At 39.7% G+C, this 15,112-nt stretch overlaps 1 protein-coding gene across 4 annotated transcripts in view; it reads left to right on the plus strand.

Moving 5' to 3' along the window:
• LOC306880133 (centrosomal protein of 128 kDa-like) overlaps window positions 1–15,112 on the plus strand; it is a 120,363-nt gene that overhangs the window by 26,527 nt on the left and 78,724 nt on the right. For all 4 annotated transcript variants that reach the window (XM_079433459.1, XM_079433458.1, XM_079433457.1 and 1 more), the window contains one exon: window positions 14,231–14,494. In XM_079433459.1, the coding sequence (XP_079289585.1) occupies window positions 14,231–14,494 (264 nt within the window). The remainder of the gene's footprint in view (window positions 1–14,230; window positions 14,495–15,112) is intronic.

Below are 15,112 nucleotides of genomic sequence, written 5' to 3' on the forward strand. Positions count from 1 at the left end.
TTCAAAAACAAAGATTCATTCATAATCGAAACAGCGCTGTTTGCTTGGAGATGCGCAGTGGCTCAGCTGTGACTTTATTTCATCAACAAAATAGTTCTCAACAGATCAGACAAGTGTTCCTTAAATGTAAGTCACTTTATATTAACTTTTGAATAAAATCAATAATGTATAAATCTGTTGTATTAATTAAATTTCACATTTGCAAACTCTTTATAATCATTAAGTTCATCGCGATCTCACAAACTTCTATTTTAGTGAATGAAGCTCTCTGCACTGCAAACTGAATCTATTATTTCTACACTTTGTTTGTTACAATGAATGACAAACTGCAGTCTGCTTTCACGATCTGTGCTGTGAGGAGCAGCATGTGCAGCAATAGAGAAGCATTTCCATTGGCTGCAGTCTGCTCTTGATGGCCAATCAAAGACTGCATTGGCCAGCAAACCATAGACACAAATATCCCGCTACATTTTGTTTAGTCTGCACTGCACTACGGTTTATGCAGAACTGGGATCGCTTTTGTAGTCTTTTGAATGGATATAATATAGAAATCATTTTAATTTTCAAATAAATCTAACCAGTTGGAAATGAAACGCCGCCCCCCCCCTCGAAATTCACTCCCCGGACTCCGTCCCCCCCGCGCCCCCCCCCCCATTTCCACCACTGCTTGTCTGGCACCCGAACAACAATAACTGATTGTTTTTTTTTCTATTTTCTCCCTCTTTGAGGCTTTCAGTCTGAGTCGAGTAAAGACTGAGTGCAACCCTAGTCATTAATGATATGTGGTCTTGTGGTTAGGACTATGCGTCATCACGCACGCATGTGACCGGGGTTCGATTCCCGCTTCAGATAGTTTTTTTTTTTTTTTTTTTTGTGTTTAACCTTTGTTATATTTTGGGACAAGACGACCTCCATTACACTTTGGTAAATATGATCAAAGGTGGCTGTGAAAATAAATCTGTATCATTAATCCTTTTGATCTTTTATTTAAAAGATTTACAAAAATCGAACCTTTCATTGGAGAATAAGAAATTAAAATGGGAGAGAAATGTCATTATGAAATAAATGTTTTTCTCTAATACACATTGGTCACCGTTAATCATACCCTTTTATTCAATACTTTTTGCAACCTCCTTTTGCCAAGATAACAGCTCTGAATCTTCACCTATAATGCCTGATAAGTTTGGAGAAGATTTGACAAGAGATCAGAGACTATTCCTTCATCCAGTATCACTCCAGACCCTTCAGATTCACAGCTCCATGTTGTTGCTTCTTCTCTTCAGTTCACCTCTCTCATTTTCTATAGGGTTCTGGTCAGAGGACTTGAATGGCCATAGCAGAAGCTTGGTTTTGTTCTCAGTGACCCATTTTTGTTTTGGTTTTGATGTTTGTTTGTAGATCATTGTCCTGTTGGAAGACCCAACCACGGCCCATTATAAGATTTCTAGCATGGACAGTCATGTTGGTATTTAATTGAATCCATTATGCCAAGTATGCCATGTACAAGATGTCCAGGACCTCCGGCAGAAAAATAGGCCCACCATATTAAAGAAACAGCAGTATATTTAATTGTACACATGGGGTACTTTTCTATTTAATTGTACACATGGGATACTTTTCTTCAGCCACTTTCTAAATTTTGTGAAGTTCAACAATCTTTTGCTGCATAACAGAAATATATTCTTTGGTTTTACTCCTTGTGATAAATGATTAAGGGAATTTGGCCTTTGAGTTCCTCATATTTATAATCCTGTGAAACAGGAAGCCAAGGCTGGATGATTTCATGTTCCTAATCACCCTGGTGAGATGAAAAAAATGCAAATATCAATGGGAACATACTTCAGAGAAATTTTAATCATAAGAATTTCTATGGGTACCAATAATTGTGGCAATTGTGTACTAGAGAAAAATATTTATTTCCTAATGTGATTTCACTTCCACTTTTTTTTTTTTACTTCAATTTAGTTAAAAATATATATATTTTACATTTTTGAGTGAAAGATCAAATGGATAAACAATGCAGATTTATTTTCACAGCTGCCTTTGATCATATTTACCAAGGGTATGAATAATTTTGAGCACAACTGTGTATATACAGGTGCATCTCAATCAATTAGAATGTCGTGGAAAAGTTGATTTATTTCAGTAATTCAACTCAAATTGTGAAACTCGTGTATTAAATAAATTCAATGCACACATACTGAAGTAGTTTTAGTCTTTGGTTCTTTTAATTGTGGTGATTTAGGCTCACATTTAACAAAAACCCACCAATTCACATATTAACACATTAGAATACTTCATAAGACCAATAAAAAAAACATTTTTATTGAATTGTTGGCCTTCTGGAAAGTATGTTCATTTACTATATATGTACTCAATACTTGGTAGGGGCTCGTTTGCTTTAATTACTGCCTCAATTCGGCGTGGCATGGAGGTGATCAGTTTGTGGCACTGCTGAGGTGGTATGGAAGCCCAGGTTGCTTTGATAGCAGCCTTCAGGTCATCTGCATTGTTGGGTCTGGTGTCTCTCATCTTCTTGACAATATCCCATAGATTCTCTATGGGGTTCAGGTCAGGCGAGTTTGCTGGCCAATCAAACACGGTAACACCATGGTCATTGAACCAGCTTTTGGTACCTTTGGCAGTGTGGGCAGGTGCCAAGTCCTGCTGGAAAATGAAATCAGCATCTCCATAAAGCTTGTCAACAGAAGGAAGCATGAAGTGCTCTAAAATTTCCAGGTAGATGGCTGCGTTGACTGTGGACTTCAGAAAACACAGTGGACCAACACCAGCAGATGATATGGCAGCCCAAATCATCATTGACTGTGGAAACTTCACACTGGACTTCAAGCAACATGGATTCTGTGCCTCTCCACTCTTCCTCCAGACTCTGGGACCTTGATTTCCAAATTAAATCCAAAATTTACTTTAATCTGAAAAGAGGACTTTGGCTCAGTGGAGCAACAGTCCAGTTCTTTTTTCCACAGTCCAGTTAAGACGCTTCTGACGTTGTCTCTGGTTCAGAAGTGGCTTGGAAAGCCCTTTTCCTGAAGTGTTCTGAGCGTGGTGACTCTTGATGCACTGACTCCAGCTTCAGTTCACTCTTTGTGAAGCTCTCCCAAGTGTTTGAATCAGCTTTGCTTGACATTATTCTCAAGCTTGCAGTCATCCCTGTTGCTTGTGCACCTTTTCCTACCCAAATTCTTCCTTCCAGTCTACTTTGCATTTAATATGCTTTGATACAGCACTCTGTAAACAGCCACACCTTTCAGTAATGACCCTCTGTGACTTATCCTCTTTGTGGAGGGCGTCAATGTTCGTCTTCTGAATCATTGCCAAATCAGCAGTCTTCTCCATTATTGTGGCTTCAAAGAACAAGAGATACCCGGAATTTATACTGTAGAGATGGTCATTTATTGAAACTCAAATGTAAATATTTTAACCTGTTAACCTTTGCCAGAGCGACGGCGCACTGAACGCTCGTTGTTTGCATGTGTCATTGTTTTCTAATAGAATAAATGAAATGGGACAAAGTTAATCTTGACAAACTATATATCATTCTGAAGGTCTAAGCCTCAAGCATCGACGACAGATCGCTGTTTTTCGATGGAAAGCTTATAAGGAATGTATTTGCTACATTTGTGTAAGCAGTACACATCAAAACATGCAGAATAAAAAAGCAGTACGTACCATTATCATTGTAATAACGAGCCACAAACGCGTCCACTGCTGAAATCCCAGTTTAGTTAGACAGGTAAGGGTTCACAGAACAACATCCCAGCGAGCACTTTTAGTTCAGGGAAACAATAACGTTGTAATAAGGATGACTATTCCTTTGTTTACATTTCATTTCTTCGGGAGAGTTATTGCTCGCGTCTGTTATGGAATAAATTACGCTCAAAAACAGCGTCTTTGGTGGTAAAAAACAACACGGTGTTGTAGCATACAGTTTTACAAACAGAATGAGACCGTCCACGGAAAAAAAGTCTCAGATAAGCGGAATATAGTTTATTTGAATTTGGCGCTCTCTCCTGAAAGCGTGACGCACGCTGTGACGCAGCTGTCATCTGAGCGGGGCGTAACTTAGCGATCTGCTTTTTCCATAAAAAAACTTTTTTTTTTTTTTTCTTCAATATTTTTTTTATATATATGTGTGTGTGTGTGTGTGTGTGTGTGTGTATTGTGTGGGGAATGTGGCCGTATCTGCATGATTATCATCTGGATGGACGCACATCAGCGTGTTTGTTACCGATTCTATGACGGCTATCAGCTATTATTGATTATATGGCCCATCTGTATGATTATCATCTGTATGGACGCATATCAGTAAAGTAAAGAGACTTTATTGTCATTGTAGTTATACAACGAAATTTGTTTGGTAGCTCACAGAGGCCAGCAGCAGTAAAACAAGAAAGCAGCACACAGAACATCAGCGTGTGATTACTGACTATATGACCATGTCTGCCAATATGACTTCATGTCTGGCAATCAGAGTATATACTTCAGTATACATACTATATACAAAGCAATTTTTTTCTATTTTGTTTCCTCTTTTATTACTCAAATAATAATTTTTGTATTTTTTAGTGCTCAAATAAATCACTTATATGATGTCTAAAATTCTGTCTATTATTTTATAATTGAAAAACTATGCAGGGATATGTATAATGACTAAAATAGTTTGTATAATTCTGCAATACATTTGGTGGTTATTTTTCCTCAAACGGGGGGGTGGGAGGACTATAAATAGTTTCAGAAAAAATATTGCAGGAATCTCATTTTTCTGGATTGCTCCAGGACTTATTTCGCCCCCATTTGGGGCCTCACAGGTGAAAATAACCTACCTAAATTAAAATGGTAACAGTTCCTGACAAAGTGTGCTTACACAAACAAATTAGGTATCTTTGGAAAGAAGACACTCTGGGCTTTATTATCTATCATCCAGAGTTGATAATGCTCAAAAAGATAAAAATGTATAGAGACTGACGTGCCTTGAAAAATATTTTTCCACACTGAATGGTTTTTTATTTCATGTACAAATACATGAAATAAGTCCTGGAGCAATCCAGAAAAGTAATGGATCGAAAGCCACGTGTCTCATGAGTTTATATTTCAAATTTCAAGAAGATACCACGAAAAATGAGATTCCTGCAATATTTTTTCTGAAACTATTTATACCCCCCCCCCCCCCCCCCCCCCCGTTTGAGGAAAAATAACCACCAAATGGATTGCAGAATTATACAAGCTATTTTAGTCATTATACATGTTCCTGCATAGTTTTTCAACTATAAAATAATAGACAGATTTATTTGAGCACAAACAAAATACAAAAATAGAGTAATAAAAAAGGAAAAAAATGCTTTGTATATAGTATGTTTACTGAAGTATTCTGATTGCCAGACATGAAGTGATATTGCCAGACATGGTCATGGAGTTAGTAATCACACGCTGATGTGCTTCCATTCAGATGATAATCATACAGATGGGCCATATAATCAATAATAGCTGATCAATGAACAGTGGTGTCAAAAGTATTCACATTCATTACTCAAGTAGAAGTATAGATACTAGGGTTTAAAAAGACTTCTGTAGAAGTTGAAGTATCAACTCAAGTTTTTTACTCAAGTAAAAGTGTAAAAGTACTAGTTTCAAAACTACTTAAAGTATAAAAGTAAAAGTAATGGAAGGAAAAACAAATGCCATTAAGGACAAAAGCTTAGGCCGTGGCACAGGGGCCTATTGTGCACTACCCCACCTCCTCAAAAAAACATTTTTCTAAAGGCCATAATGACTATAATGTTATATTAAAATGTTAATGTTGAAAAATGTGGGATGCACTAGGCTACCTGTTTCAGCCGGATATGTGCCCACTGAAAATGAACGCATTTTAGTACAATGCAAATACATTAAAAAATCATATATGTGTACTACTGAGCATTAACGTGTTTCATGGAGCGGAAGATATGATGACTAGATGCCTGTAAGTATTGTAATGGTGCAAAAAGTCAAACTTCAGAGGCATGTCATCAATAACCTTTATTGGAATGTAAATGTACATCCAAGCTTAGCTGCAGGAATCTGTGAGGGCAACGGACGAAGAGAAAGCACCCGTTTGATAAATGAGCCAGTAGTGGAGAAATAATAACTTTTAAGAAATAATCTTTTTTGAGTGTGACGTGATTTGTGTTATGTGCAGGTGCAATGGATCGCGTACAAACCAATAGGGTGTCGGAATGGTATAGGTTTATATTCTCATCCAACCACAATTCACTCTATCCGGATGGCGCGATTTATCTGGATAGGTTTTTATTTATTTATTTATTTTTTTTGAGCGATGAGCAAGGGCGATGCTAGGATTTTCATTTTAGGGGGGCTCAGCCCCCAATGATGGTATAATAATAAAAAATAAATAAATATTTACAAAAAAATGTATTAATAGGGTAGGATGGTATACTAAACTTATTGCAGTATTCCACTGTATTGCATAGATGGGTATAACATCCGAGTACAAGCCAAATACAAGTCTACCTGATCTCACACACACACACACCTGTTTACTGTACAAACCAAAAATGTTACTGTTTGCATTACTAGTACAAATCTTTTTCTATGCTCAAGTACAAACAGAAAATTGTAAACATAAAACATCATATAACTTTAAACTTACACTGACTATCCATATTAGCAATATAAACAACACAGCTATAAGGCTGGACAATGGATTAAACTATGTGGGTGCTGTGATTAACTTTTAAAAGTAAAAAAAAATAAAATAAAAAAAAAAACGCAAAACTGAAGCAGTCTGTGAGAAGGACACACAATGTTTCAATCTCTGTCAATCACTCTGATATGCAATTAAAATGAGTGCACTGACTGAGTGCTGTCTGTCACTGTCTTTAATCACTTCTATGCATAACTGTATGGTAGTTAATGCCACATGCACTGTAATATTAAGTTCTATATTGAAAGCTAAATTTTCAAATGAAAATAGCAATAACGTGATCGTTTTATAAAGTATGCGTATAATGTGTTAAGGGCTTTCGCTGAAGGAAACAGCTGTGGTGTGATGAGTGGTGAATGCAGCGAAAACTTTACAGAAGATTGGAAACCGATTGCTCTCCCATGACTTTTTGTAAACTGCATTTAAGACAAAGAACTGCACAGATGTAAATATTATAACAATCTATCGATAAACACACACCTTGTCCTCTCCTCTGCGCCACCGCAGTCTGTGGATTGAAGAACGCGCAGAAAGATGGGGAGGAGCCGAAGTCTGCTGCCGTTTGAAATTTAAAGGGAAAGAATCGCAAGATTTTTAGGGGGGCTGAGCAGAAATTTGCTAAAGCCCCCCTAAAAATGACCTAGCAACGCCCATGATGATGACAAGCCGGAATGAAAACGAGCCGAAATGAAATAGGAGTAACGAGGCTATTTTTAAAATGTAAGGAGTAGAAAGTACAGATAATTGCGTGAAAATGTAAGGAGTAGAAGTAAAAAGTTGGCTGAAAAATAATTACTCCAGTAAAGTATAGATACCCAAAATTTCTACTTAAGTAAGGTAACGAAGTATTTGTACTTCGTTACTTGACACCTCTGTCAATGAATCACAATGATAGCCGTCATAGAGTTGGTAATAAACACGCTGATGTCCGTCCATACATATTATAATCATGCAGATACGGCCACATTCCCCACACAATACACACACACACATATAAAAAATGTAGAAGAAAAAAAATTAAAAAAAATTTTATGTAAAAAAGCAGATTGCTAAATTACGCCCCGCTCAGATGACAGCGTCATAGCCTGCGTCACGGCTGGCTGGAGGGAGCGCCAAATTCAAATAATCTATATTCCGCTTTTCTGAGACTTTTTTTTTCTGTGGACGGTCTCATTCTGTTTGTAAAACTGTATGCTACAACACAGTGTTGTTTTTTTTACCATCAAGACGCTGTTTTTGAGCGTAATTTATTCCATAACAGACGCGAACAATAACTCTCCCGAAGAAATGAAACGTAAACAAAGGCATATTTATCCTTATTACAACGTTATTGTTTCGCTGGACTAAAAGTGCTCGCTGGGATGTTGTTCTGTGGACTCTTACCTGTCTAACTAAACTGGGATTTCAGGAGTGGACGCGTTTGTGGCTCGTTATTACAATGATAAAGGTACGTACGGCTTTTTTATTCTGCCTGTTTTGATGTGTACTGCTTACACAAATGTAGCAAATACATTCCTTATAAGCTTTCCATCGAAAAACAGCGATCTGTCGTCGATGCTTGAGGCTTCCTTCAGAATGATATATAGTTTGCCAAGATTAATGATATTCTTTCACGTTAAATTCATTCATAAACATTAAACTAGTGGGGAAAAAAACACTTCAGTGCACTGTCGCTCTGGTGAACGTTAACAGGTTAAGTCATCAAGTTACCAAAAAGGTGATTAAAGCTGCCATAAAACTGTGCATGCATGTAATATGTTATATGAGTCAGATTTAAGAACATGTCTCTGAAATGGTTTTCAAAACTGTACTCAGGGCTTAAAGTTCTCCAGCACCATGCCAGATCTCCGGTGTGCAGCGTTTGGCTGCAGAAAAAAAAAAAAAAAACTTGATATCACTTTCGAGTCCATGAGTTCGCCTACCAGTTCGTCTTCTGACGTTAGCGAGTTCACGGATGTAGCATTGAGCTTTGTAAACACGCTAACCGAGCAAGCTACAGAAACAATAACGATAAGGACATTCTCCAACCAGAAACCGTGGGTGGACAGATCAATCCGTGCTGCGGCTAACACACGCACTGCCGCTTACAATGAGGCTCTTCTGACCGGGAATATGAGCGAGTACAAAGCATCGTGCTATGCTCTCCGACGCGCAGTAAGAGCCGCTAAACACCGATACAGAGAGAGAATTGAGTTTCATTTCCAGCTCAATGACTCTCGACGGATGTGGCAGGGACTGAGGGCCATCTGTGCCTTTGGAAACAAATCCTCCGCGGAGGTGAGAGCAGATCCGTTGCTGGCCGACGAGTTAAACACCTTCTTCGGCCGCTTCGATGGCAACGGCGGCGGGACGTCTCTGCCGCCCACCGTGTCAGGAAGCAGCAGGCAGAGCAGCGACGATCCTGTAATCACCGTGTCGGAGGATGAGGTTCGGAGGGCGCTAAAGAAAGTGAATGTCAGGAAAGCAGCCGGACCTGATGGGATAACCGGCCGTGTTCTAAGGTCCTGCGCCAATCAGCTTGCTGGTTTGTTCACTTCCATCTTTAATGAGTCCCTTGCTACCTCCGTGGTTCCCACCGCATTTAAAAAATCTGTCATTATCCCTGTGCCAAAGAACAATAAACCCTCTTGCCTGAATGACTATCGCCCTGTTGCCCTCACATCTATAGTCATGAAGGTTTTTGAGAGACTTGTGAAGAGCCACATCTGCTCCTCCATCCCTGATACTTTGGACCCTCTTCAGTTTGCCTATCGCCCAAACAGATCTACAGACGATGCCATCTCTCACGTCCTCCACTCTTCCCTCACACACTTTGACAGCAACAATGGGAATTATGTAAGGCTGCTATTCATTGATTATAGCTCAGCTTTCAACACTATAGTCCCCATCAAGCTGGCTTCTAAACTCACAGACCTCGGCCTAAACTCCTCACTCTGTGACTGGATTCAAGACTTCCTCACCGGCAGACCTCAAGTGGTGAAAGTTGGCCAGTTCACCTCAAACTCCATCACCCTCAACGTAGGAGCCCCACAGGGCTGTGTCCTGAGTCCCCTGCTCTACTCTCTCTACACGCATGACTGCATGTCCTCTCACAGCTCCACATCTATTATCAAATTCGCTGATGATACTGTGGTTCTGGGCCTCATCTCCAACAACGATGAGACCGCATACTTGGATGAGGTAGAGAGACTCACATCTTGGTGCCAGGACAACTGTCTCTCTCTGAATGTGAGCAAAACTAAAGAGCTGATCATGGACTTTAGGAAGAGACAGCAGCAGCCCTACACTCCTCTTATGATCAGTGGGACCCCTGTGGAGAGGGTGAGTAGCTTCAAGTACCTCGGTGTAAACATCTCCGAGAACCTGACTTGGACTACACACATCCACACAGGTTAAGAAAGCCAGGCAAAGACTGTACCATCTGCGACAGCTGAGGAAATTCAGGGTCTCACCAGCAATCCTGAAAACTTTCTATTCAGGGACCATAGAAAGTGTATTGACTCAGTGCATCTCAGTGTGGTATGGAAACAACTCCAATCAGGACTGCAAAGCACTACAGAGAGTTGTGCGCTTAGCTGAGCGCATCTCAGGGTCTGCTCTCACCTCTCTGCCAGACATCTACCTCAAACGCTGCAAAAATAGAGCTGTCAAAATAATCAAGGACTCTAATCACCCTGGTAACCGTCTATTCACTTTGCTTCCATCTGGTAAGCGCTTCCATAGCCTGATGGCAAAGACTGAGAGACTTAGGAGGAGCTTCTTCCCCCAGGCCATCAGGCTCCTAAACTCTAACTCTGTGTCATAACATCACATGACTCCATGTATATACCACCATATCAGTCAATCGCTATTCATCAATAGCTATTCATAATTTTTCTCTACCTCATATTGCTGCTATTTAAATACCTTGGACAACTTTTTGCACATTCTTTTTGCACATTCCTCTTATTACTATTTAAGTCAACAACATACTGACCTGTACTGACCTGCACATTTATATTTATATTTTTTTATCTTTTATTTTATTTTATTCTCTTATTTTTCTACTTCTCTTTTTCTTAATATTTGTATACATTATAATTGCACTGTCCTTGGAGCGGACCTGACCTACATTTCACTGCTGGTTATACTCTGTATAATTGTGTATGTGACAAATAAAAATCTTGAATCTTGAATCTTGAATCTACCAATGGTATGAGAAGAGCACAGCTTTCACTCTCTACCAAACTAACATTACTAGCCAATCAGACATTTTTGCTCTTATAAACACGAGACGCGTATAATAACATCCAATTGCAGAGTTGCAGCCCTGATGAATGGAGAAGCGGGACGAAAAACTGTGAGGCGCAATGGTCAGAGATGTCCATCTAGCGCATATTTGCATAGAAAAACTAATTAAAAAGCAGCGGAGATTTGTAAACAGCTCAGAGTATAATCATGTCATCTCCATAAGAACGATGTGATTGTCAACAAATTTACCAGAATTTTTGAAAAGGTCCTGTTCACACATGATCTCAATGGTAACTTGCCGGTAATTTTACCTGTAAAGACTGTATAAGTCAAGTCAAGTCACCTTTATTTATATAGCGCTTTTAACAATGTAAATTGTGTCAAAATTGTAAATTCCTCTGTAAAATAAGTATTTGGTCACCTACAAACAAGGCAAGGCAAGGCAAGTTTATTTATATAGCACATTTCATACACAGTGGTAATTCAAAGTGCTTTACATAAAAGAAAGTGAAGTAGACATTAAAATCAATAAAAACATGGAAATAAAAATAATAAAAACAAAGAATTTTAAAATGATATAGAAAATGATTTAAATAAATTTAAAGAAAATGATTATACATAAAATTATTGCAGTCAGTTCGGACATATAGCACAGTGCTCATTCAACAAATGCACAGTTAAACAGATGAGTTTTGAGTCTTGATTTAAATGTGGCTAATGTTTTAGCACATCTGATCTCTTCTGGAAGCTGTTTCCAACTGCGGGCGGCATTATAGCTAAAAGCAGACTCCCCTTGTTTTGTGTGAACCCTTGGTATTTCTAACTGACTCGATCCTAATGATCTGAGTGGTCTGTTTGGTTTATATTCAGTGAGCATATCAGCAATATATTTAGGTCCTAGGCCATTGAGTGACTTATAAACGAGTAAAAGTACTTAAAAATCAATCCTAAATGTAACTGGAAGCCAGTGTAAGGACTTGAGGACTGGTGTGATATGCTCAGATTTTCTGGTTCTAGTCAGAATCCTGGCAGCAGCGTTCTGGATGAGCTGCAGTTGTCTAATGGTCAAACAAGCAAGATTTCTGGCTCTCACAGACCTGTAACTTCTTCTTTAAGAGGCTCCTCTGTCCTCCACTCGTTACCTGTATTAATGGCACCTGTTTGAACTCGTTATCAGTATAAAAGACACCTGTCCACAACCTCAAACAGTCACACTCCAAACTCCACTATGGCTAACACCAAAGAGCTGTCGAAGGACACCAGAAACAAAATTGTAGAACTGCACCAGGCTGGGAAGACTGAATCTGCAATAGGCAAGCAGCTTAGTATGAAGAAATCAACTGTGGGAGCAATTATTAGAAAATGGAAGACATACAAGACCACTGATAATCTCCCTCGATCTGGGGCTCCACGCAAGATCTCACCCCATGGGCTCAAAAAGATCACAAGAACGGTGAGCAAAAATCCCAGAACCACACAGGGGGACCTAGTGAATGACCTGCAGAGAGCTGGGACCAAAGCAACAAAGGCTACCATCAGTAACGCACTACGCCGCCAGGGACTCAAATCCTGCAGTGCCAGACGTGTCCCCCTGCTTAAGCCAGTACATGTCCGGGCCCGTCTGAAGTTTGCTAGAGAGCATTTGGATGATCCAGAAGAGGATTGGGAGAATGTCATATGGTCAGATGAAACCAAAATAGAACTTTTTGGTAAAAACTCAACTCGTCGTGTTTGGAGGAGAAAGAATGCTGAGTTGCATCCAAAGAACACCATACCTACTGTGAAGCATGGGGGTGGAAACATCATGCTTTGGGGCTGTTTTTCTGCAAAGGGACCAGGGCGACCGATCCGTGTAAAGGAAAGAATGAATGGGGCCATGTATCGTGAGATTTTGAGTGAAAACCTCCTTCCATCAGCAAGGGCATTGAAGATGAAACGTGGCTGGGTCTTTCAGCATGCCAATGATCCCAAACACACCGCCCGGGCAACGAAGGAGAGGCTTCGTAAGAAGCATTTCAAGGTCCTGGAGTGGCCTAGCCAGTCTCTAGATCTCAACCCCATAGAAAATCTTTGGAGGGAGTTGAAAGTCCATGTTGCCCAGCGACAGCCCCAAAGCATCACTGCTCTAGAGGAGATATGCATGGAGGAATGGGCCAAAATACCAGCAACAATGTGTGAAAACCTTGTGAAGACTTACAGAAAACGTTTGACCTCTGTCATTGCCAACAAAGGGTATATAACAAAGTATTGAGATGAACTTTTGTTATTGACCAAATACTTATTTTCCACCATAATTTGCAAATAAATTCTTTAAAACTCAGACAATGTGATTTCCTGGATTCTTTCCCCCATTCTGTCTCTCATAGTTGAAGTGTACCTATGATGAAAATTACAGGCCTCTCTCATCTTTTTAAGTGGGAGAACTTTTGGGAGAACACAATTGGTGGCTGACTAAATACTTTTTTGGATGGATCCATGCTCTCATTCTGTTTACGCCAAATTCTGACTCTACCATCTGAATGTCTGAACAGAAATCGAGACTCATCAGACCAGGCAACACTTTTCCAGTCTTCAACTGTCCAATTTTGGTGAGCTCGTGCAAATTGTAGCCTCTTTTTCCTATTTGTAGTGGAGATGAGTGGTACCCGGTGGGGTCTTCTGCTGTTGTAGCCCATCCGCCTCAAGGTTGTGCGTGTTGTGGCTTCACAAATGCTTTGCTGCATACCTCGGTCGTAACGAGTGGTTATTTTGGTCAAAGTTGCTCTTCTATCAGCTTGAATCAGTCGGCCCATTCTCCTCTGACCTCTAGCATCAACAAGGCATTTTCGCCCACAGGACTGCCGCATACTGGATGTTTTTCCCTTTTCACACCATTCTTTGTAAACCCTAGAAATGGTTGTGCGTGAAAATCCCAGTAACTGAGCAGATTGTGAAATACTCAGACCGGCCCGTCTGGCACCAACAACCATGCCACGCTCAAAATAGCTTAAATCACCTTTCTTTCCCATTCTGACATTCAGTTTGGAGTTCAGGAGATTGTCTTGACCAGGACCACACCCCTAAATGCATTGAAGCAACTGCCATGTGATTGGTTGATTAGATAATTGCATTGAGAAATTGAACAGGTGTTCCTAATAATCCTTTAGGTGAGTGTGTGTATATATATATATATATATATATATATATATATATATATAGATAGATAGATAGATAGATAGATAGATAGATAGATAGATAGACAGACAGACAATTAATATTTAATTTTTTTCTTCTCTCTAGGCTCTTTCTGCAAATCTGGAGCGACGTGAACGGCAGCAGTTGAAGATGTTGGTCCAACTGAAGGAAATTCAGTCTCGTTCAGAGGAAAATGTGTCAGAATGTGGCCGCCTGGAGGCTCAGCTGACCGAGAGCGAGAGAAGGAGAGAGGAGCTGCGCTCTAAAGCTCAGGAAGCAGTCCGACAGTGGAAGACTAAGTGCAAGAAACTGGAGCGAGAATTTCAGGAACTAAAGGATAAAAGCAGAAACGACACTAAAGATAAACGGGTGAGACTTAACAACATGAGGGTGGGATCCAAAATTACCTTTTTCTTTCCATACTTTCCATGGTCAGTAAAAAAAAAAAAAAAAAAAATACTTTGCAATATTGCTTGGCCGTTGTTAAGGTGTTGTGAGTGCTTTTGGGTTGCTTAATGGTGAATGAAAAGAGACCAGTCTCTATGATATTCTGGTGCAGAGATGTTGGCAGGTTCATTTTGCTAGGTGGTTGCTTGGTTTGTGTCATGTGTCAACCTCATGTTGGGCCATTGAAGAGTCTCTTGTTTCTCCACACTTGGTTTTGCTGGTGTCTCACTTAGACAATGTAAACTTCGTTTTACTTCGTTCGGCCCTATCATAACATATTTTATTTCTACTTGGAGAACGGTGACCAGGAAGATAGAACCAAACTTGAGGTGGCATCGTCATTCACCTTTGTTCCACAATAATAATTTTTTAACAGGTAAAAACCCATTTTACTGTCCAGAATGGATTAAATGTAAAGTAAATTCCTTTGGTGAATTTTATGATGATAAAGGCCTGAAATCATTTCAAGATATTAAGTCTCTCTTCTATCTGCCAGGAACCTCCTTTTTCATGTATCTTCGTATTAGGTCAGTGCTTCGC

This window comes from Barbus barbus (genome assembly GCF_936440315.1).
Source record: "Barbus barbus genome assembly, chromosome: 14".
NCBI classification, from domain to species: Eukaryota; Metazoa; Chordata; class Actinopteri; order Cypriniformes; family Cyprinidae; genus Barbus; species Barbus barbus.